General features: G+C 54.1%; 2 protein-coding genes across 2 annotated transcripts in view; both read left to right on the top strand.

The window, feature by feature from the left end:
- Positions 1–10,571, top strand: part of CARMIL1 (capping protein regulator and myosin 1 linker 1) — an 80,597-nt gene extending 70,026 nt beyond the window's left edge. The window contains exons 34-38 of the mRNA XM_087827966.1: positions 2,393–2,471; positions 2,773–2,958; positions 3,908–4,048; positions 6,406–6,555; positions 9,535–10,571. Of these exons, the coding sequence (XP_087684092.1) occupies positions 2,393–2,471; positions 2,773–2,958; positions 3,908–4,048; positions 6,406–6,555; positions 9,535–9,671 (693 nt within the window). The 3' untranslated portion in view covers positions 9,672–10,571. The remainder of the gene's footprint in view (positions 1–2,392; positions 2,472–2,772; positions 2,959–3,907; positions 4,049–6,405; positions 6,556–9,534) is intronic.
- Positions 10,572–11,652: 1,081 nt separating this feature from the next.
- Positions 11,653–22,496, top strand: SCGN (secretagogin, EF-hand calcium binding protein). Its single transcript, XM_016216255.2, has 11 exons — positions 11,653–11,734; positions 12,627–12,697; positions 14,942–15,034; positions 15,888–15,977; positions 16,543–16,599; positions 16,992–17,069; positions 18,319–18,374; positions 18,987–19,032; positions 19,300–19,359; positions 20,780–20,848; positions 22,368–22,496. Exons 1-11 carry the CDS (start codon positions 11,653–11,655, stop codon positions 22,494–22,496), a joined length of 831 nt encoding a protein of 276 aa, XP_016071741.2.
- Positions 22,497–23,982: the final 1,486 nt, after the last annotated feature.

Below are 23,982 nucleotides of genomic sequence, written 5' to 3'. Positions count from 1 at the left end.
TTGGTTAAGTAAAAATCCAAAAAACCAAATACTTTTCCCTAAAACCTCCTTCCCGAGAGCCGCAGTGTCCCAGGTCGGTCGCGGGTGGTACCTGCCCGGGGGGTTCCTGTACCTGTCACCAGAAGCACGTGACGTGACGGCTGGTGCCCCTCAAATCGGGGAAAGACTGAGCGTTGAATCCCTGTGGCACCTGAACTGACAGGCAGATACAAATACTCAAACCAGAGCCTAATTATAGAATCGTAGACTTATGTCATAATTTATTCCCTTTTTCCAAACCTAAAAACTCCTGGGTATATTCCAAATGTAAAAGTCAAAAGAAAAAAGCCAAGGTGTCCCATTAGAGTTCACTGAATACTTGACCACGGACATGATGTCTGTTGCTGAGAAGAAAAACCTTATAGTTAATCATTGCTGAGTCCCCTAAATCTGACTCAATGCATAATTTATTCTCTGAATCGCTTTTTAAAATATAAGTTGTGCCCCCCCCAGTTGCCTGTTTCCTCCTGCAGCTCCTTGAAGGGCTGAGCCCTTGTCACGGTCACTGAGAGCCACGTGCCACGTTTAACCCAGGCCGTGGTTTCTGTGGATTGCCCTGGGCTCTTTGAAGTTTGTGGAACTGGGTTCTCCAAAGAAAGGGAGACCGCACCCCTACTTTATGTGGAGGAGCAGATTAACCCATTCACCCCAACCCACGCTTGGTTTTCAGAAAGGAAACGGCGAGCTCTATGCCAGGGTTACGGTCCCTCCTACCCGCGCATCCTACGGAAGAGTTGAGGGGCACCGTAGGGCTCCATCTGCTAGTTCAACCAGGAGGCAGGAGGCGGCCTTCACTGGTCAGGGTTCTGAGTAAATACTGTGACCACGTCATTGGTGGAAATGTTTAAATGACGCCCGAGGAGGTGTTTAAATTTTCATGTTTTATGGAATTTCTTTGACACCGAGCTCACTGTTTCCACCAGTGAGCTGTTTGTTTGGTCACTGTTTCCACTGAAGAGCAGCTGCCCTTGGTCGCAAGATGAGATGTGCTCCAGGCTTTTTCCAGCGCTTTGGGTTTGGTATATAAATAGGCTCCAAGCGACCAAATTCTTGGGGTTTAAAGTATTATGTGTTTGAGGTTCACACCAGTGGTCTCGTAGCACCATCTAGTGTCTGTTTAAAGTAACAAGAATAAAAACCCTTAGTATTTAAAATTCGAACCAGTCAGGGATATTCACTCTAGTAGTGATTTTTCATCTCTGCGCCCTGAGAATTTTAAAGATTTTAAAACATGCAGTACCTGGCTACTTAGTTGGCAAATAAAAAGTGACGACAGCCAACACAACAATAGCCGTCCAGTGTGAATGAATTAAAATTTTACCTGGGTTTTTGTTGTTTTTGTCAGATGAGCAAAAAATATATTTTTGTGTGTGCCGCGGAATTTTAGTAGTTAGTTGATGTGCCGTGAGATGAAAAAGGTTGAAAATCGCTGCTCTATTAGGACAACAAATAATAAAAGGGTGCTTTTGAAAAATTCGCTTTATGACATTGTCCCCTGAAATCCCAGGAGTGTGCACCATGAGCATCGGCCAGGAACATACTGTTGATAAAAGTATATGTATGTCGTCTTCACATTCCCCTCGAGCGATGCTCTTTACACTGCTCACTTTTAATGTAAGTATTTAAAGAAAAAGAGCCGAGAGGTGAAGGTTCCGCACGTTACCTGCTGAGACAGGAGCGTGACAGGCACTCACGGCGTAGAGGCCACGCCTTTCCTTCTGGGGCCACCGGGTGGCTGCGTGGCCTCGGGGACAGGCTTCGCCCGTCACAGGTGCTGCGCCGAGTCTGCGGCATTGACCTTCCCCATCTCTGCCATCAGAGATCTTCCGTGTAGTCTGTGGGGTTTGGTTTAATGGATTCTGGCCGGCTTATCTGTGTTGGCCTCTGACACACCACACCCGGGGCCTTGGGCGCTGCCTCCACGGCGTGGAAGCCCTGCCTGCTCCGGGCCCCTTTCACCTGTCCCCAGTCACCTGGGACATGTTGGGCTTCTTCTAAAACTTGACGTTTGGAACCGAACGTGAGCAGGTCCAGTGTCGGTCCACATGGCAGTTCAGCAGGGAAACGGATCATCGCCAGGGCCAGTGGCCTCCCCGGACCACATACCTGCCACCTATGGGGCGTATCCCAGGGACTGGCCAGGCCCTGGGCCCCGAGCCCTGACTGTGAACACAGGACAGAACACGCCCCAGAGCGTGGTGCTGAGCCTCAGGGACACAGTCAGACGCCATCATCACCACAGCTGGGTGAAAGAGCCATTGTTTTTTGGTCATGTACTATGTTGTGTGTTTTTTTTCTACACTTTAAATAAATATGCACTTTTGGGGGGGGGGGGGCTTCTTGAATTTTTCAGAAGCTTGGAAATGATGCCGCCTCCCAGGAGCCACCCAGCCTGGCCGGGAGCACAGAGCAGCTGGATGGAGGTGGGGCAGGTAGGACAGGCTGGTGGCTTCACCGGCACAGGGGCAGGTCCCGGGTGGGTCTGACGGCTCCCAGTGCAGGACGATCTGTTCTCTGTGCACACGCAGGGGCCTGCGTGTCGTCCCGCGTGATGCTTGTCACACTTATCCGTGGTCGGAAGAGCACCACGGAGTTTGTTGCTACAGGGAAGCCAGGCTCCCACTGCTGCTTCTGTTCTGAAGGGCTTGTGACAAGTGACAGGGACCCCGACAGCAGTTTTTTCCCCTGTGAGTTTTAAAATAAAGTTGCTTTTTGTTCCCATTTTCACTTCAGGGCCTAAACTGCACTCGGCTCTCCCGGGGACCCCAGAGAAGAACTCCAAAGTAGACTCCCCCCGAGTGGACGCGGGCTTCCGGGGCCGCAGCTCCTCGAACGCCAGGCCCTCCCTGCAGTCTCCCAAGCCCAGCCCGGCGGTGCGGCCCGCCATCCCGCAGAAGCCAAGGACCGCCTCGCGGCCTGGTAGGGGCTCCGCGGGTTGGGGTGATGCCGGCACCGGGGTGTTTCTGGGGGCCAGTGAACCTGGGCTGGGGGGTGCTGCAGGGGTTACGACAAAATGGACAGAGGCTGGGAAAGCGACCTGGCTGGAAGGCCCTCTGTCCAGCGTCGAGGCCACCGACTCAGGCTGTCCTCCCATCAGGGCTGCCGGCCACGGGGAGGGCTCAGGTAGCCCCCTGAGCCTGCCCCCAGGTCGGGGTGCCTTTGGAGGCTGCGGCTGGAGGGTGGGGCCCCAGGCAGGGGAGGGGCAGGCTCCTCTGTTTTTAGCCCGTGTTCTGTGACGCGTTGGGGACTCGGGACAGGGTGTGGTGGCCCTGGGCCTGTTCTGTAAGTGTCACCGCACAGCTGCACCCGGTGTGCACCTGTTGTCTCCGGTGGCTTTGAGCTCAGTGCCAGGTGAGTCGTGGCGACAGGGCCATCGCATCTGCAGAGCCTAAAATGTTTACTGTTTTGCCTTTTACAGAAAAAGTTTGCTGACTCTAAGTTTAGCAAATCTAATGATAGAGAAAACTTACACGCATTAGCGATGGGTTGGCTCTGCCCTGTTCCCTCCTGCGGGGATTTGACAGCAGGTAGAGGCAACGGGTGGTGCGTTTTGCATAGTTTAAGAAAACCAAGCGGCCTCTGTGTGGGAAGCAGGAGCCTTGGTTCGCTCACCACCCGGTTTTCAGGTGTCAGCTTGTTGGGGTCTCTCTGCGAAATAGTCACCTTTCGTCACTTTGCAGGACTTGTCCCTCCACTGTTTGTCGATGGCATCACTCGGCTGAGTGGAAACATGAAACTAGTTTTTGGCTAGAAAAGTTCTGCGATGCTTTTTAAGAATCACCAGTCCCTTGTGTTGAAAGACCAACCCCCTCGTGTTGGAGGATCCGGCTCACAGAGCAGCGTGACCCATGTGTTTGTGTCTCCACAGAGGATGCCCCCGACTCTCCGCCCGGCCTCGGTTCCCCCAAAGTTGCGCTTCTTCCTCCCGCCCTGAAAAAAGTCCCTGCAGACAGGGAGCGAGAAGGCCAGGGGAGCCCCCAGCCCAGCCCCAGGACATTTTCCCAGGAAGGTAGGAAATGCTTTCCTCCAGCCCCGCTCTCCCCAAGGAGACTCATTTAGAGAGAGGAGTAGACCCTGGACTGAACTAATAGCTTATATCGAAGTCAGCTTCCCTGGGTTAAACGCTGGGACCAGCGCGGTTTCCCGGCTCAGAACCTCGGGTTGGCATTGTTGGCGACACAGGATGTGGGTGGGGGATGCACACGGAGAGAGGGGCACCCCCGCGACGCCGACCCAGAGGCCTCGCGTCTTTGTAACAGTCCCCACTGTGCTCCTGCCCTGGCTCCCAGCACACCTCCGGCCTTGGTGCTGCCTTTCTGTGTCCGGGCCCCGCTGTGTCCCGGAAATGCTTCCCTGGGCTGTGGCCCGGGGCAGCCGCCCAGGCCTGAGTGGCTTCGTGGCTCATTCTCAGCAGAGTGGCCCCTGCGGGGACGCTCTCAGGCCGTCGTCTCACCAGTGTGCTCCCTCTAATGTGCAGGGTGGGAACAGAGCAAGGCCGTCCCGGGACGGTGCCCAGCCGCCTCCCACAGTCGGATCCGAGTGGTGACCGTGGAGGCGTCTGGTGGCCTCAGCGCCCACTGTCCCTTTCGCTCACATTCTGTAAATGGCAGTTGACTCTTGGGTTCTGTCCTCCGTGAAGGGCCATGTGAATGCCATCTGAGTCCCTCCTGTAAGGGAAGTCTAGAGCCGCAGTCACCACTGTGCCCAGATGTCTCTCCCTGGGGGGTGGGGCCGCTTGGTTCTAGTTCAGGTTTGATACTTAGGATTCGTTGCCCTGATGCCTCTGATATCTTCCCACGTTTACCCAATTTTCTTTCTTTTTTGTGGCCAGCTTTATTTTATTGATGGTGGTCGTGGGGTGGGGTCCCTAGGAAGTGTCTCTGAGCACTGCCTCTGTGATTGGAAGTCGAGTACAGAAATACCTCTGCCAGCTTCCCTTCTCCATCCCGCCGGCTTATTTGGTGGGTGCCCATCTGACCCACCTCTCGGCCGTAAATAAAAGAAGGTGGGGTTTTACCAAAGCTGACAAACCGCTTCGTGTCACATGGAGAAAGCAAAGCTGTGGCAGGCGGGTGGCTGGCCCCCAGTCGTTCCACGCGTGGCGAGTAAACGCAGGGCTTGGTGGCAGCCGCCTCTGCCAGTCTTGGTGTAGAAAGAAGACCCTTTGGTGGTGCCAGTGGTCAGAGCGCCTGGAGCCAGGGCGCGTCCCTGAGGACCCTGCCCCTTCCCCGCCCCGCCCTTGCCTTCCTTTCTGCAACCTTTGGCTTTGTCTCCACTTATTAGGAAGCTTAGGACACGCCTGCAGGGACCCCGCGCGAGAGGGGGGAGGGGAAGGGTTGGGGAGGGCAAGAGTCTCATCCAAAGCAGTTGAGATGCGGAGGATCCCAGAGAAAAGGTCAGGAGGTGGAATGAAGGCTGAACTTTCCGGTGTGAACAGCGAGCGGTGCTGGGTAGATGCCTATATGGTGAACACGAGGCCTCTCAGACTCGGCGCAGCCCCAGGGGTGAGAAGGCCGACCACCGTGGGGCCTCTGCGGTGACCGAGCCGGCGACTCGCCGGACGCAGCCACGTGCCCTTAGCTGCTGGGACAGCGTCCAGGCGCTTCCCCCGAGGAGTTGCAGTGACTGGCTGCTCCTCAGGGACGGGAGTTTCACGGGTGGACGCGGGGTCCGCCCTCCCGCCGCTGAGAGCAAGCGTTAGGAATGGGTCGAGCCGCCCCGGGCGGGCGGGGGGCGGAGCGACGGCGACCGTGGCGCCCCACCTGGGGCCCCGAATAAGGCAATCGCAGAATCACTGCGGAGGCCGCGCTCGGCGTTGACCCTGGGCTGCAAATACACAGGCGGTCGGAGGCCAGTTTGCAGTGTCCCGGGTGGCAGGACCTTGACGTCCCCGCCCGTCGGCTGGCGCGGGCAGGAGAGCCCGTGTCTGTCGTTAAAGAATATTCCCGACGTGTTGGTCGCTGATGTCACATACGTTGTTCATGCCGGTTCGTCTCCCTGTTCTGTGCCTCCCCCGGACTAGCCGGCCCGACCAATTTCTGAAACAGGTAAATGGCCGCGGTTCTTCGGGCTTCTTCCATCGTGAATGTGACTTTTCGTTACTCCATCCCGGGGTCAAAGCGGCAGCCCTGGGGCCTCCTGTGAGCACCCCTGGGGCAGCCCCGGAGCGCCCCTCGTTTTGCACGACGCCCCCATCATGTTGGCTGGTGGGTTCTGCAGATGACGCGCTGCAGGGCCCTCGAGTCCCGAGTGGGGCGGGTGAGCCGATATCTCATTTCTGTCCTAATGTCAGTACGTTTGGATGCTGGTGTCAACACGCGGGTGTGTTTGCTCATCTGAAGGGTAAAATGAATCCCTTTTCCTCAGTGGTGCAAAGAGGAGATTATTACAAAAGGCACTCAGACCATGACAGTAGCAGGCCTTCCAGTAGAGGGAAGAGATCTTCAAAACTGTTCCCCGCCCTCGCCGAGGAGGAGGCCATTGCGCTCGGGCCCAGGAAGCCACAGCCAACGCCTGGTCAGAGCCTGCGGTGTCATCCCTCACTGCCCCGTCGCTGCGAACTGGCACTAACCAACACCCTCAGTTGGGAAACTTCTGTTCGTACAACTGATTTTTAAAAATTTTTTTATTCCCCTAAATGGCAACAGGATGGTCCTACAATCTGGGGCAAAAAATTTGACTTAAAAAATGTAAAACTAGAAATTCTTAGGAGGATCCAGTTACCTCGGAGTATGGTGACTGGTCCCTCTAAGTTCTCGTGGCCCCGTAGAGGTTTGCTTTATGTTCGGAGTCATGGCCCCCACCTCGCTCCTTTGTCTCTCTGGTCTGTTAGATTTAAGCTGGGACTGGAGCAGAACTGTCGGAGTAACGCACTCAGTGCCTCTAGAGACCGTCGGCCTCGCACCCGGCCTTGCACTCTTGGGAAGGGTCCATAGAGACCAGTGACCGCATGCAGACCCTGTGGCCTGTACGGGGTCTTCCAGTGGACACTTCATGACCCTTTAGTACGAAAGAAAGAAACCAATGGACTTGTCAACCTCTGGGAACAGTGGGCTCTAGTTAGAGCGGTTCCTCTGGGCTCCTGGCTCCCCTCTGACACCACAGCGAAGTCTGTCGTGTTCTGCCCGTGAGGACAGTCCCGGGAGACAGCCAGCCTTAACCTCCAGTGGGAAATTTTAGAAGAGTCTTTGCCGATTCAGGGAGAAAATGTCTTTTATGTGGCTAATTACACATCACTTCCCGGGCTGACAACTTTTTATGAGCATGACTGGAAAGACATTGTAAAGGAAACCTTCGCGTCATGATGGGAAAGACTATATGATAGTCTGCCACGTGCGATTTCCTCGAAGGGCGCCTTCCTTGGAAGGAGGCTTTGTGTTCCTGTGGAACGAGCTCAGGGGTTAGCCGAGGAGGGAGCCCCGCCCGTGTCCCAGCGATAACGCCACGCCCCTCACCGCCTCCCAGGAGCCCCCCAGAAGCCGGGTCCGTGGGAGTGACCTCCGTTTAGGAAGAGCTTCTCTTCATTGCAGAAGGGTAGCTGTTCTTACCTTAGCTCTTTGTTATCGATAGCAAACCTCCCGGACCCTCCTTACGGATGAACAGCCCACGAGTTACGAGGCCTCGAGTGGGAACTGTTGTTTCGAGGGCTCTCCTTGACATAGATTTACAAACAAAACCAAAAAAGGCATCTGCCTGCTTCCCACCAGCAACGGCACGGAGCCGGCCTTCTCGGACAATCCCGTTGGACCGGCCACCGCTCTGACTTGCCTGGTGGTCTGGCTCAGGCCAGCCTGGTGGAGCCGGGGATGCGACCTGCCCCCCCCCCCAGCGTCAGGTGAAGTCCGAGGTCACGTGGGGATGGGCCGTTCTGCTCGGGCCACGTAGCACCTGCCCCAGAGGACACCCCCTGACTCCCTCCTTCCCTCGTCAGATTTCTTGGGTGGGAGACGTGTTTATAAACACAGTTATGATAGCCGGTCTCTTGTCAAGAGATTGTCTCTGATAGTTTCAAGAAAATGTTACCTTCAAGTCATAGGAAAATGATATAGCTAGAAGCCTAAGATGCTTACTTGCCGAGAGAGGCCGAGTTATTTTTGAGAGTATCTGAAATCAGAAGCCCGGTCTCTCTATGGCCCCTTTTTGACAAGGACACTCAAGGTCACAGATGTTTCTAGGTTTTGGAAATTTACATTTGAACTATTTTATCGGTCGACTTATGCCACTTTATTAACAAAGCACCCCTGATACAAGGCAGTGCTCCCTCAATGGGCTACTAAACGCAGTTTATACAACATGCAGACCCAGAGACCACGCCCCAGTGCCACTGATAACCCTCTGATTTAGAGTGAAAAGAGAGAAACCAAATTGTAGAAAGGCCAGAAATTCTGTGTCTGTCTCAGATTTTTCCCCATGAACCTCTTTGGCTTAAAATCCTCACGGTGATGGGCTGCGCCAAATTCTGATGGGATTAAATAGGACCATCTTGTGTTTGCTTTTCTGCCTCAATTTCTTAAAATACTGGAAGAAAACCAAAAAAGTAATTTTTGCAGGGGCTTCAATTAAAGTGACTTTACGTATAATATTTTAATTTTGTTTCGTTAGTGCCAATTCCTAGCATGAGACTATTGTCACCCTTGAGAGCCGCACAGCAGTCTGCTTTCTGAATAGTTTCTGGTTAACAATAGCGCTCGGCAGAGCATTTGTCAAGTCATTGTGTGCGTCCTTTCCTTTAACTCTTCTAAGAGCAGCTCTGTCTGCGCTGAAACATTGCTTGCCCTCCCCAGTCGTGTGTCCGCGAGATAGACGGAGGCGGCTGTTCTCAAAGCACACTGCCTCGTTTATCACGATTATTATGTTTTCATTGTGTGTCTGTTTTAACATTGATTTGATGGGTAGAATGTTTGCTGTCTTTTACTGGAAATACTTGTAGCCGAGTCTTTTGAATTTCATATCGTCTCCTGTCTGCCTTTAATTGTGCACTGTGATGTTTTCGTCAAAGTGTGTCCTGTTTTCTTGAAGACGACCGTTGTTTTTGGCTTTGTCTGCACCACACTGTACCTGTCTGCACGGCCCATCTCGCTCCGGGATCCCTTCTGTGAATTACCTGCTCCCTCCACAGCCCCGCCTAAGCCAGCAGGCACCTGGCTGTGGCCGACTGTCTGCAAGCCAGGCCTCAGCTCTGCTTTTCCACCAGACCTGGGCCCTGCCACCCCCATCTGATCCTTCAGGAGGAACTTGGCAGTCGGTAGCGAGGCGGAGGGCTCGCCCTCTCCGACGGGGCTCTGTGTGTTTTTGCTTTAATGCGTCTCCGTTTCTGCCGGTTTGTCTCTCGTTCCTGTCTGGAGTCTATACATGTAATCACTACGTGGTTTCTGAGAAAGTTCATGCTGAACCCCCTGCCCACCCCAGCGTCCTGATCTCCCCCATCCCTGGTCGCCCAGGGGTGTTACCATTAATCAGCGTGATGACCCCCTTCCCTTTCTGCTTCCGTTTCAGTTTCGAGGAGGAGCTGGGGCCAGCCGCCCCCGGAGTACCAGGAGCAGAAGCCGTGGTCCCCGAGCAAAGACGGCCGGCAAGGCAGCAAGTCCAGCGACTCCGGGGAGGAGGCGGAGAAAGAGTTCATCTTCGTGTGACGGCCCTGCCGCAGGCGTCCCCGAGCAGGGCGGGCGGCCGGGCGGGCGGCCTCCGAGGGGCGCCCAGGGCAGCTGCTCGGGGCCTTCTCTCGGGCTCTTTTCTTTGCTTTTCCTTCTTTCCTTTCATTTTTTTTTTGAAAACAGAAACAGATCCATGTCTTGGTAATCAAAGCACATTTGTTTGGGCTTCTCTCAGCCCTCGGCATTTAATTAACCCTAAGCATTCCTTCCTATGCCTTCATCCAATGCCGGCAGGCACCCTGCGGGCCATACTTGAATTTCTCAGAGGCAGCTGCCCTCTGCCCGGCAGGAGAGCGTCTGGGGCACACAGGTGACTGGACGCTCGCTCGCACAGGGACCCGCCCAGGTGACGGTGGGTCCTGCCGGACGTACCTGCGTCAGAGGGGCGCCTGACCCGATAGAGCGGCTTACTCCCGCTGTAAGCAATTGCACATTGTAATTATAACAGAGCACACTAATAAATCGTTTGTATAAATTATATATATTAGGCCTCGGGTATGGTTTCTCCATCCTCCGTGGGGAGCACCTTCCTTCCTGGGGCGGGGTTGTGTGTTCCCACAGGGCCGGCGACCCCGGCGACCCCATCGACAGGCACGGTGAGGGCAGATCGCGGCCGGGGCTGCTGCTCCCACCTGCGCGGTTCACGTGTACAGTTCACTGGAACGAGGGTTTACGGATATTTGTGGTTTTTGATTTTTTCATTTCTGTCTGCATATTAGCTTTGGATGTGTGATTTTAAGAGAGAACACTCGGACACCTGTAAAAAAATCAGAATACTACTCTTTTTAAGATATTTCACAAATAGTCACTTACCTGATGAGCTGAAGGTATTTTATCCATATGTATATTTATACCAATAAAATGATTTTACAAGCGAAATTTCGACCTGCTGCAGTTGTGTATTTTAGTTAAGTTTGGCTCGTTGTGACGAACTTTGCTTTTGTGTCCAAAATCCAGAATAATCCTGGTTCCCAGGTACTCAAACCAAGTTACATTCAAAATACATGAAACTTGCTAATTCTGTCCCCTGCTCTCACCTTTGGGAAGAAGATGAAATGTGTCGGAAGGTTTATTATGAGTTTGATCGGCTCCCAGAGCCTCAGATCTAGGGTCACGCTCGGGATGGGAGCGTGAACTGTGAAGTGACGAGTGTCACCAGCAGGGTAGTTGCTGTGGGAACGAGCGTGAGGTGGGCTGTGGGCCCTGACTGCTGTGTCCCCCCCACTTGGGTGCTCTGCTCTGAGTTTTCTGGTTGGACAGCGAGGGTCTCGGGTTAATCACCTCCGGGTCTCCCCCCGACCCCCAGCACCCCACCCCCAGGTAGGAGAACCTTCCAGCGAGACCGTCTTCAAGGTGGCTCTGAGCTCCTGCTGAGCCGTCTCTGAAACACCTTCCCCGTGGCTCTCCTCTTAGTCAGGGGTTTGGATGATTTTCCCAAAAGGAAACCTCTCTGAGAGAATGCAAGGTACCCGGACGCCGCCGGCCTAGCTCCGTGATAGCTGTGTGGGTACCCCGCCCACCTCACCCCCTGCCCCCCCATATCTAAATCATCGGGACCAAAGGGCCCTCACACCGGCACCTCTTCCAGCCCTTTAACCAGGGACCTCTCTCTAGAAAACCCTGAGCTGCAACTTTGGAGGGTTACTCAGATGTAAGGGGGAGGTTTTCTGTGAGTTTGACAAATTAAAAGGTTAAGGCCTTGGACCCAGGCGCCCCGAGACAGCTGCCTGCCCCGCCCGGCCCCCGGCGCCCAGGCTGACAGCTCCCCGGGGATGGGCGGGCACCTGGGGCGGGGCTGCGGGCTCCCAGCCAGAGAGCTTGGGGGCTGCAGGGCGGCACCGGGTGCCAGGGCCTCGCCAGACGCAGACAGATGGGAAGGAGCGGTGAGGGAGTCGGGGAGCAGAGGAGCTGTGCCAGGCTCCCTATCGTCCCCCCTGCGGCCAAGCCTTGGGTCAGCACCATGGACAGTGCCAGCGGGCCCGCCCTGGGCACCTGGGACGCAGCCGGCTTCTGGCAGGTGTGGCAGCTCCTGGACCCTGAAGGTGCGTAGAACAGGCGGCCTGCGCCTGCGGGTGCAGACCTGGCCCCGCGCCTGCGGGTGCAGACCTGGCCCCTCGCCTGCGGGTGCAGACCTGGCCCCCACCCGATAGCCTCTCCCTGCAGGAAAAGGAGTTGTCCTCCAGCGTTCACGCAGGCGCCTAAGGGGCGTTTGTGTCCTGGGGCTGCAGGTGGAGATGCCCTGAGACAGTTCAGGTGGGAGGGGACCTGGCCCCTGCCCAGTCCTCGGGGGGTGTGTGAGAGGGAGGGAGAGGAGACCACAGAGACTAACACATTTCATCACTATGTACATTTGAGGCTGTGGCCGGGCAGCCCCCCCCTAAATGTGCCCAAATTTGCTGCGTGGCTTCTGCCCTCTCAAGGGAAGGGTGAATTTGATCAACTCCCCAAAACACACTATCCTCACCTCCCCCCAAAAACCCACCTGAGAAGAACATGGAACCACTGAACATCTGCTTTGTCCTTAATAACCATAAACAAATATCTAAAATGTGTGTTTTGACCCTGCAAACTATGATTCAGTACTTACATCTGTTAAGATTTTGCAGGCTTCCCAAGTCCTCGCGTTGGATTTTATTCTAAAATTAATGTTTACTTGTGGATTGAAATTGTAACTTTAAAATGTGGATTTTTTACACGTAAAAGGCAAAGCTTTCCTTTTCCAAGGATTCGTACGAACCCAGCACAGGGCATTTTCTCCAGAATGTGTGTTTACTGTTCAAACCCATGCCTTCCAGGGGTGGCTGTTGGAAGAGCCAAAAATAGCATCCACGGGGTTTTGTGAACTGTGAGGTTACAAACAAATCTAGTTAAATGTTAAATGTCACGTGTTAATCTATGTAAGTGACTATTATTTGTGGATATTCTTGCATTTAGAAAGAGGTTACCTAGAAGAAAAGGAGCTGGATGCTTTCTTTCAACAGATGTTGACAAAATTGGGTACCGATGTGAGTATTTGCGCCACGAAGCATTAATTATGTGTCTCTCGGGGAAATACAAGAGGCGTCCGAGTCTTGCGCTGATTCGTACCCATTAACCCCCCCCCCCCCCCCGGCCTCTCTCCTTCCTCCCCGCATGTGCTTTCCTCCCTCTCCCAGCAACGCGGGGGGGCCTGGGCAGGTTTTCTAAGAGGCACAGCTGTAGCACTGACGTGCGGGTCACTGACGCTCGGTGTCACATCTGTCGTCCACTCGGAGAGCCTAACTGTGGAGCCAAACAAATACGTTTTGAACATCTCTTTGGCTCTGTCTCTGCTAATGGGTTTTAACCTGGAGATAAGGCCACTCGCTTCGTTCAGAAAGGCGGAACAGGTGTTAAGAGCTTTAGGTTCTGGGTGTTTAGTGCATTGGATGTTCCTTTGATAGCAAATAAGTTTAAAAATAATCTTTTCTATTATTTGTTTAATTAGAAGAGGTTATGGATTCCTTAGGGAATGACAATACCCCCCAGACCCAGAGCCCAGAAAATATCCCCTCCCCCGGAGCCCGGTTATACACGCGAAGCCACCCCTCCAGCATCCGTGTCCCTCCCTGAGGGTAAACTGGCCTTGAGACGCAGGTGGAGCTGTGAGGTCCCTCGACCAGAGCAGAGGAAAATCTCGCATCGACACGCAGCCTGGCAGGGGCTCCGTCGGGGGACGTGAGGGGAGGGGAGGAGCTCTGGACATGGCAGCCTTTAAAATGAGCTGTGGACGTAGCTTATCCTCAGGTGTAATTGTTTGCTCGGGAGAACACAGGGCCCTGCGCCTTCGTGGAGGCCCCCAGTGAGGGAACAAGGGGCTCCCCACCACCGAGGACAGCTCGGGGCGGCACACGGGGCGGGAGTGGGGGCAGTTAAGCAGAATAACACCGGCTGCGGCTGCCTCTGGCCACCACTCAGACCCCTTGGTCTCTCTGTCTGTCCACCTGCCTCTCATGTTCTGTCCCTTTTTATGAAAGTCTCTCATTTTCCTGCCCGTTTCTGACCGTCTCTCATCGGTTTCACAGCTCGCCTCTCCCACCATCCCTGGACCTCCTCTCTGCCCTCGGTCTCTCGGTCTCTCGTCTCTCTCGTCTCTCTCGTCTCTCTGATCTCTGGATCTCCGATCTGTCTCCCCATCTTCCCCTGTCTCTCTCCAGTCCCTCTGTTTCTCAGAGCTCCCTCGCTGCCCGTCTGTGCCCTGCCTCTCGGGTCTCTTCCCCTCTCTTCCCCTCTCTTTCCTTCTCTTTAGCTCCATTTCTTTTCTTGTATCGGTTCCTCTCCTCTTTCCCGTCTCCCCCCCCCGGTCCCTGCCTTGCTCCCACTTACTTTTGTCAATGCCTAGGCTCCTGGTGCCCCAGAGCCCGGGAGCCCGATGCCATTTAGTCACACGTGACGGGTGTGCTTGAGGAAAACAAGCAAGTCCAGTCCCCGCCGGGCTCAGCCGTCTCCCTCCCGCAGGCTCCGCGGGCGCCCGACCTGCCCACGCGCCCAAGCGCACGCACACAGCCCGCGGTGCCCGCCCTGGAGGGGCCGGCCTCTGTCCTCGGGGGTCCCACAAGGAAGCCCGGCTGGCGGGGGCTCGCGGGCGAATTAGGGAGAGTGGGTTTCGCGGGACCGATTGAGGCTGGCGTTCGGGAGGGTCTATGTCGGGATTTTCTCCGTTGCTGATCCTGTGTCACCTCCTTTGTGATAACCCTGCAGCCGCTGGCAGAACATGTAACGTGTGGGAAAGGTTGTCCGTGGCGGAGAGATGGGACGTCTCCGGTGACTCAGCAGTTGCTTTGTTACTTTGGGTTCCTCTTCAGTTGCTTTCCTCTGCTAATTCTGTTTCCCTCAGCGAGTCCAAGCAGAACTGGACTTTCCTCTTAGAAACAGAACAAATCCCCTGAGTTCTGGGGAGAAAGTCTGCGTGTTCCAGAGTTTCGTCAAAACCAGACATGTAACGATGTCACGTTTGTTCCTCCAACACCCTGGCCTGTGAGCGTCTCTCTGCTCGTGCTTTAGGAGCTCGCGAGCGCTAAGTCTTACGAGGCAGGAGCCTGGTGAGTGGCTGTTTGTCCAGGAGCCTCCAGCACCGCTCCCTCTTCCGCAACACGAGGCCTCCCGTCAGCTGGCCGAGCCACCTGCTTCCCAGCCAGGCCGACGTCATCCAGGGCCTGTGTGCTCTGAACATTTGACATCCCGGCTGCCCTTTTGGCGGCTCTGACGTGGTTCTGTCTGGCCTGTCGCAGGAGGCGGTCATTCACGAAAACGTGCGGAAGGCGAAACAGCAGCTTATGGCCGCCCACGGCGTCCCTGGGGGTGGTCGCATCCGGATGGAACAGGTGGGTCTCCTGTGGGTGCTCCCAGTTGTCACTTCCTCCGAGAGAGAATCTCACGTTTGGTTGGGAAATTGGAGCTCTCTGCAGGCAGCTGGTCCAGATAATGTTGTTGTTGTTGTTTTTAAATTGATTTCAGAGAGAGAAGGGAGAGGGAGAGAGAGACAAACGTCGGTGAGAGAGAAACATTGGCCGGCTGCCTCCTGCACCCCCCCCCGGGGACGGAGCTGCCCCTGGGCATGGAGGCACTCAGCCAGCTGCGCCCCGTCGCCCAGGCTGGATAACATTTTCTAAGCCGTCTCCTGTCCTTTGTCATCTGCTCACTAACAAAGAGCATGTGGCTCTTCCATCATTTTATTTAGGTCAGTCGATAGTCACGCTGATTTTATAAGTGGGGAATGGATAGGCTGGAGCGACTAGACTGAATATTTGTTTCTTCGCATGTTTGACTATTTGTTCAAATGCAACCTTGACATAAGGAAACACTTGCAATAAGTTTTAGCTTTTGTAAAAAGCTAAATGTACAGTAAGCGAGTTTAAACTTCAGCCTCATTTCCAGTGGGGGTGGGAAAGATTCATCCCCGAAGCTCATGGGAAACACCCCAGGCAGCGGCTCCCTCGCTTCCTGAGGACCTGCTTGGGGGGGGGGCGCGCGGGGACCCGGGGGGCTCTCACTCCGCTGATCGTCTTTCCTCCAGTTACAAAAGTCTCTCGGCGTAGGGAGGATTCCCGCGTCTAGGTTATTTTACCCCTGCAGTAGCTGTAGAACATAGGGGGGAATATTGTCTCTCTTTCGCCGACGAGGGAGCCACCGGGTTCCGGCCCCGGGACGCTGACGGCCGTGTCTCCCGCCGCCTAGCTGGCCAGCGCGCTCTTGCCCGAGGATGAAAACTTCCTTCTGCTCTTCCGCTGGGAGAGCCCCTTGGACAGCAGTGTGGAGTTCATGCAGGTGAGTGAGGGCTCGTGTCTCGACGGAGGAGAGGAGAGGAGAGGCCGGGGCCCCGGCCGCCCGCTGTGGCCGCCCCCACGCCTGCCCCGTCCACAGGGGAGAGCTGCCCCGGGGACGGGACCAGGCGAGGAGGCCCTGTGCTCTCGGAGGGAGTGCCGGCCTCGGCTGCTCCAGAGCTGACCGGCGGCTTCAGCCCGGCTAGAGCACGGCTGAGCCCTCAGGCTGGGAGGGACGCTGAGGACCGGGATGGGCCGGGGTCGAGGGGGACCTGCGGCCACGCCCTTGCAGAGCTCCCGTCCCTGCTGCCTTTAGAGAATGCCGTCTCCGTGTCTAGTCGCTACGTGAAACTGCTTGTTTATAATTGTTGACGACGAATTATAGTTTTGGAGACGTTGATTCCTTTCTGGTGAGTTCTCCCCAAACAACCACTGTCACCAAAGAAAACCTACAACTCCTCGCAGTCTGACTTGCACCCAGTGAAGGGCCCTCAGAGCTGAGCCGGGCCGCAGCAGCGTGGGGCCAGGTTAGTGGAGGGCACGCGGGCAGCGGCTCCCGTGTGTTTCAGGTCTGGCGCAGATACGACGCAGACAGCAGCGGCTTCATTTCGGCGGCCGAGCTCCGGGTAGGCGACGCTGGACCTGTCATGGGTGAGGGGGGCTCGTTCACCTGCGGGAACTTGACGCGTCGGTGTCGTGAGCCAAGAAGCGTGGCTCTGAGTCTGTGGCTTTGAATAAAATGTATCCGTGTTTAGAAGGTTTAGAAAGTGCCGGTGACACCGCTCTCTCGGGGCAGGAGACATAGTTGGGGCTTCGTGGCACTTTTTCATGCCTGGAGCTGTTCTCTGGGCTCCATGAGCTCCGTTTACACAGCGACAGCCTCTGTTCTTGGATTAATCACTTGCCAAAAGCATTTTATTTTCTCCTTAAAACAAACGAAACATAATCCCTTGAACGAGGCCTCTGGAGATCTTCGCGGTTTCCTGTGTAAGACGTGGCTCTTCTCTCGATGCCACAGAACTTCCTCCGAGACCTGTTCCTCCACCAGAAGAGGGGCGTCCCCGAGGCTAAGCTGGAGGAATACGCGGGCGCCATGGTGAGTGGGGAGCCTGGGATCCCGCGGCCGCTCCCGCCGCCCCGGGACCGGGTGTGGCCCAGGGTGCCTGCTCCGGCGAAGCCTGTCGCCATCGGACGTCTGCTGAACAAGTTTATGTTTATGGGACAAGACTGGATGTGGGGTAGATCCAAATGTATAAAAATACACCGTGTTTTAATAGTTTAAGTGACACATTTTTTGATGCCCAAGTTTGCAGAGAATGGGCTTTCAGAGTCATTTCAAATAGTAAAAATAAGCTGGACTTAGGGAGTGAGGAAGGATGAGGGGAACTGTTTTTTTAAATTGAGTTTATTGGGGTGACATTGGTCCACAAAACCACACAGATTTCAACTGTACAACTCAACAAAACGTCATGTGCACACGGCATCGTGTGCCCATCGCCCCAAAGCAAGGCCTCTTTCTGTCCCCATTTCCCCTCTTTGCCCGCCTCCACCTACCCCACCCCCTTCCCCTCTGGCTGTCACCACACTGCTGTGCGTGCCTATGTGCTCTCTCTCTCTCTCTCTCTCTCTATATATATATATATATGTGTGTGTGTGTGTTTATATGTTTATGTTGTCTTTTTTTTCTTAATCCCTTCCCCTTCTTTCTTGTATTTTTAATGCCACCATCTGTTACCTGCATCCTCAGGTTATCTCACTGCCTCGGGTTCCCTGTCCCGCCTCCAGCTATAGATCTATTGAGAGATTTTCTGCAACTAAAATGTTGTGAGGTCACAAAACCCACACGCACTACAACTGAGAAATGCACAGAAATGTGTCTCCTCTGTCTTGCTTAAACCAGCCTGACCGTCCAGGTTTCACCTTCGAACCCCACCTCACTTAAAGCTTAGTCTGACCCAATCTATTTAATCCGCCTCTTTGAATAAAATGCTAAGTCCCTCCACACAAAGGAAGGCTCCGCCTCTGAGTCCCTGCCTCCACCCAGACTCACCTCCAAGGCGCATGCAGGTGGGTGAGGAGGGAGGTGGCTCGGGGCCTCTTTCCCTCCCCGCAGCCCTCTGGGCCCGGAGCGGGCAGGCTCTCCCCTGTTCCTTTGCTCCTCGGCTGCTTTGCCTTCCTGGCGAGTATTTGTTCTGTACTCTGAAGGGGTACTCAGGGATGTGAGTCTGCCTCAGCCAATTTGGACAAATAGCATCAGAAGGCAGATAGGAAAGGACTTCAATGACATTCGGAGTGAATTTCTGTTACAAATATTTTTCACAATCGTCCCCCCTTCTGTATTCCAGATGAAGATCTTTGACAAAAACAAAGATGGTCAGCTGGATCTCAACGACCTGGCCAGGTGAGCAGCATGGTGGGGTGTCATAGACCCCAAGACGGCTCCCAGGGGTTCAGGGACTGTACCCCCTTCTTGCTGAAAGGCAGAGGTCAGGCCTCACCTGAAGTTCTGAAAAACAGGTGCATCTTTTGGGGTGACAGACCCCTTTGTGAAGATAACGAAAGCCCTTCTCCCCAAATGCATGATAGTTTATGACTGGGTCAGGGGGCCAGCCCTGCCCTCCAAGGCTGGCCAGTTGTGGTCCCACATAGGGCCCCATGACAAAATGTCCCGAGCCCCACTCACTGGTTCAGGGAATGTCAGGCAACAGAGGACACCAGCTGCCACTTTTCTTGTTGCTTTTATGGAGGAGAGAATTTTCATAACCTGTTACTGGGCCATTTCATATCAAGATAAATTTTAAAACATCTATGATAACTCCTAATGCCTATGAAAGTCTTTCCCAATTAATTTATTTATTTGTATAGTATGTAAATTCTTATTTTCCAAGCACCTGTCTGTCTTCTTCTGCAGAGGAATCTAGAAATTGCCTCCCCTTCCATCACATCTGAGGTCGAATTTGCTTTAACTAGGAGTTGATAGAGCCTCGTGTCAATTATTTTTTCCCCCATTTAGGATTCTGGCTCTTCAGGAAAACTTTCTTCTCCAGTTTAAAATGGATGTGAGTAGATGTTCCTGTGCACGGGTTCATGGCGTGCGTGGTTCTCTGTGGATGTGGGAGGGAGGGAGGGAGGGAGGGAGGGAGGGAGGGAGGGAGGGAGGGAGAAAGGACGGCGTCCGTCTTGCCTTCAACTTATCTGGCGGCTTATGAGAATCAGGGCTTAAAGGTCACCGACTCAAAGTTTGTAAAAGTGTCTAAGGCCCTGGAGAAAGTATACAGTGAAGGGTCGCACTGCTGGACTGACCCACTTGTCTTCTCCACGCACAGGCTTGTTCCACTGAAGAGAGAAGGAGGGACTTTGAGAAAATCTTTGCTCACTATGACGTGGTGAGTGTGCCTCCCTGTGTCCGGCCGCCGGCCATCTCTGTGTGGGGTCGTCCTGCCCAGGGGCCCTCACTTATATGATGACCAGGGACCCTACACTTATACGTGTGGTGCTACGTCAAGGTACCATCAGCTTCTCCCTGTAACCTCTGAGAACCAGGTGAAAATGGACAAGGGAATATTTATGGCTGTGAAAAGATTAAAATCACAATGCTTGTTTCCCCCCCTTTGGATCCAATCTAGAATATGCTCAAAAACAGGCAAACAATCGAATAAAAAACAGCATCGAACCCAAAGAAAGAGAGGCCAAGTCAGACCTGTTTGACATAAAAACTTCTCTGATAGGATTAACTGTTGGGTATTTTTGGGGGTGTGTGTGAAATGGTTCTAAAGCACAGTCTGGCATAGAGAGTGAATTTTCGAGCACAAGGTAAAGAAGCGCAAGAAGGGAGAGAAACAAGGCGAACGTTGGGGAAGGTCAAAGAGATGCCACCCAGAAACTGACCAGGCTGGAAACCCATGAGCCAGATTCTGAGCAGAAAAGAGGCACCTGGAGGAGGCAGGTAGCCAAGGGGTTAAGTGTGTAGCCTCGGGGACCAGCTCCCTGGGCTTGAGTCAGGGCTTGTTAACCGCTGACCCCGGCAGCTTCCTGAACCTCCCTGGGCCATGCTCCGGGCCTGTAAAGGTGGGGTGCTGAGGATCACACCTGCCTCGCGGGTGGTTGTGAGAATTATATGAATCCGTGTGTGTCAAGTTCTTAGAACAGTGTCTGGCATGTAACGAGCACTGAATTAGTGTTTGGTGAACACACCAAGGGAAGAGATTTTAAAAATGATACGTTAAAGGTTCGGGATGAAGCAACTTTGAAAAGAATAGGTCAGTTGCCATAACTGGAACTTTAAAGGAGAAATGGAAATACTTTAACATGCGTTGTATTTTATAGACATTCCCATCTAAAAGTGTTACACACGGACCAAATAATAATCCTAATATGCTCACTCATTCCAGTTTCTCTTGATTTAAAATATGTATTTTAATAATGGTGAAATCATTAGTAAATCATAGAGCAAAAAAAAGTCAACCTGCCTTTCAAAGGGTTAATGTGGCGTACGTAGTTAACGCTTGTTAGCCGAGGCCCATTTGGAAAGCAAGTCAGGTCAGCGTGGGCTGTGGGAATGGCATTTGCAACAGCCAAGGAGCTCGAAGCTGCGGCTGCCCGTTTGGTTCCACAGGGGTGTTTACAATGAATTCTTTCAGTTTACGTGGAGCATTGACACCCTGCCCAGAGAGCAGAGGCTGGAACAGGCCGTTTCCGAACCCGTGTGCAGTCCCCAAAGAACACCGATTCGGTCTAGTTGCCTGATTTGTTCTTTAGCCTGACTTAAGGGAATGAAACCGGTTGGCTGAATCTTTCATCTTTCAGAGTAAAACTGGAGCCCTCGAAGGCGCCGAGGTGGACGGGTTTGTGAAAGACATGATGGAGCTTGTCCAGGTGACCCCTGAAGCCTGGGGACCCACTAGGCTGCCCTTTGGGTCGATCCCATTGTTTACTTTGGGGAATCAGAGCTGAAGACAAATGCCCAAGGAGACCACAGAATGTGGTCTCGTTAACCACCTTTGAGCTTCTGTGAAACCCGACAGTCTCCTCCTCTCTTAATTTAGTTTGTGGTTTCGGTTAAGTGGGACCCCGTAGGAGCGTCTGGTTGCCATCATTTAGAAACCATCTATTTTACCCAAGGAGCGCAGAGCTGCTGTATTTGTGGCTGCTTTATTTTTTATTACAGAAAAATTTTTCCCCTCAGATTTAGTTATTAAAATAACAAAAACTTTTAATGGCATGCAATGAATCCCATACTTGGTATTTTAATTTATTTTTTTTAACCTGGGAGCTGCTTCGACAGCCCTGATACGATAGATGAGACAAGTCACTGCTGTGGTCGGGCCGATCCTGCTGCGCTTGGCTCCCCTTCCCTCTGTCACAGCCGCTCCCAGGGATGGAAGTGGCGTCGGTCATTTACCCTGTGGGACAGTGAACATTAGCTTGTCTCCACGTGGCTGCCTAGTTCAAGAATGAAAGCTTTTGTTTCCTATGAAGGTGTTTTAGAGATTTCTTTGGCCGCGAGGACGCCTTGAGGTGGGGCTGGGGCTGGGGAACGCCTCCAGGCCTCCCGAAATCTACCCTGAAGACAGCTGCCTCTTCTGCTCACTCCCACCTACTCCAGTAATCCGTGGGTTTGGAAACTGGATTTTTTGGGCTTTCCTTTCTCTCTGGACATTGACTGATGTCGAGTCACCACCACGCGTACAGCTTCCCTAGGCCCCCCCATTTCCCCGTGAGAACAGCGTGAGCCTGGGAGACAGCCCTTCACGGGTGGCAGAGGACTTGGAGTCACAAATGCTGTGACGACCTCCTATCCCGGCCAGAGGTTCTCTCTGAACCTCTGTTTATCTGTAATCGAAGGGTAATTATTTACCTCCCACAATGGTTGTGGGGGTTAAACGAGATGACCTACGGACAATCACTTAGTTCACGGGTTGTACTTTTGCAGGCCCTTGAGTTTAAAATATTTTCCAGTTCCTTCTCAGCCTGGAAAAATCTCCCTCGGAATAAATCCGACGTCCCACACTCAACAACGTAACGTTTTAGGTTTTCATTCACTGCAACCCTTGTCCAGGCGACAGGCACCGGGCCTCCCACGGGGAGATGACAGAACGTGCCTCTCAAAGCAAAGCAGGACGGGGTTTGTGGCCCTACCCTCTGCTCTAAGGGAAAATGTCTTTATTAAAGCTGCTCAAAGGGCAGGCTTCCCGTAAGAGCTGCGGAGAAGCGATGTGGGGACAGGAGTTCTTTGCCTGAAGGGACGTGCTGAGCGGTGACCTTGTCCTCTGGCTGCGCGGCTGCTCCTGGTGGCCCCTCAGAAGCAGGTGCCCCGAGCTCGCGAGCGGCGGGGGGCGGTGCTGAAGGGCTGTCCTCGCCTCTCCCGCTGACCTGTCGTTTCTGTTGTCCTCAGCCCAGCGTCCGTGGGGCCGACCTCGACAAGTTCCGGGAGATTCTTTTACGTCACTGCGACGTGAACCAGGATGGGAAGATCCAGAAATCTGAGCTGGCTTTGTGTCTCGGGCTGAAAATCAGCCCGTAGTCCGCAGGCGGCTTTGCCTTTTTGCGCTGTGTGTGTTTCCGGGCTGCTGCCGGCGAGATGGTGCCTGTGCTTGGCTGGGGACACGGGGAGCAAAGTCTGTAACGAAGGGTGCGGTGTTTGTCACACAGGACCTGGGCCCCTCTTTCCAACGACCGGGTGGTTTCCAGCCTCCCCAGCACCCTCCCCGCCTCCACGCAGCGTCCGTGTTCGTTCCGTGACCCCAGGCTTCCTGGCCCCCGGCCTCAGTGAACCCGCTCACCCTCCTGTGCTGTGCCCCCCCCCCCCAGCTGCGCGCCTCACGGTCCTGCGCCGTCCGCAGGTAGATTCCGACCTGGAAATAAACCTGCCCCTGCAAACCAAGAGGCGCTGGAGGCTGTGTTTGTGTTGAGACCTTTGAGACAGATGTTCCCTCCGATGGTCTGACGCCCGAACGAACTCCTTCTCTAACTCGAGCTGGGGGGAGGAGGGGAGGGTAAGATCCTAACGGAATCCACCCCAGAAATCCTTCCTGGTTCTCAGGCGCCCTGAGACACGATGCACCCCAAGGGCCGCAGCCCCGCACACAGCACCCCCGCACCGCATCCCCGGGCTGCCCCCCACCATAATATACTGGGCTTGTCCTGGTTTGTCCTGCCACATAATTAGCTATGTGATTTAACTTCTCTAAACTTTGTGCACAGTAGGAATCCTGGAAAGAATGAGCTCAGAGGTTGCAGGAACGTTTCTGTGAGATTATGGGTTTAGAAACCTCGTTTCTTCCTGCTGATGTGAGCAGCTTTGTCTCTGGCTCAGGGTGTTTCAGATCCTGAGATCAGTGGAAAGAATAATTTTGGAGAATTGTGGCCTTCCCAGCCCTCGGAAGTGAGCAAGTGGTCTCCTCTGCTTTACGGGGGGCCGGCCTCGCCTGCGAGCCTTGAGACCCTCACATCCCCGAGAGTCCGGCTCCGTCCCACCGTCTCGAGATGAACATTTTTTCAGTTTAAATAATGTGGCAGCGCTCTCTTGTCTACCCAAATAGAGTGACCACTGTCTCCTAGACGCCCCTGGCTCTGTGAGTGCAGATGGTGGGAGCCCCGAGAGAATACTGTTGTTCGTGTGGAAGGGGAGGGGAGAGTGGTTTGTGGGGAGTCCTTGCTGGGCACACACTCTGGGTCTTTTTTATAAATCTGCGTCATTCTGAGTCAGCACTGATGACCACGTGCACAATTACAGTGATCTGCAGGCAAGTGTTACTCTTGCTAACAATGCCGCTCTGCAGGGTGGCTATCTGAGCGCGGTTCTCGGCTCGTGTCAGGACGGCAGCAGGCGTCTAACCCCCAATTAAGCCAGGGCTGGAAAGGGCAGCACATGATCAAACAGCTGCCGAAGAGGGCAGCTTGCAATTAGCTCAAGCACGCCGTCACCAGGGGCCGGCGGGCCTGGGCCACCTGCTCTGCGGTTGGTGACGAACTTGAACAGATGTAGATTCTCAGTAGAAAAACCTCTG

This window comes from Miniopterus natalensis, chromosome 19 (assembly GCF_054644295.1).
Source record: "Miniopterus natalensis isolate mMinNat1 chromosome 19, mMinNat1.hap1, whole genome shotgun sequence".
NCBI classification, from domain to species: domain Eukaryota; kingdom Metazoa; phylum Chordata; class Mammalia; order Chiroptera; family Miniopteridae; genus Miniopterus; species Miniopterus natalensis.
This window is presented reverse-complemented; position numbering and strand designations above follow the sequence as displayed.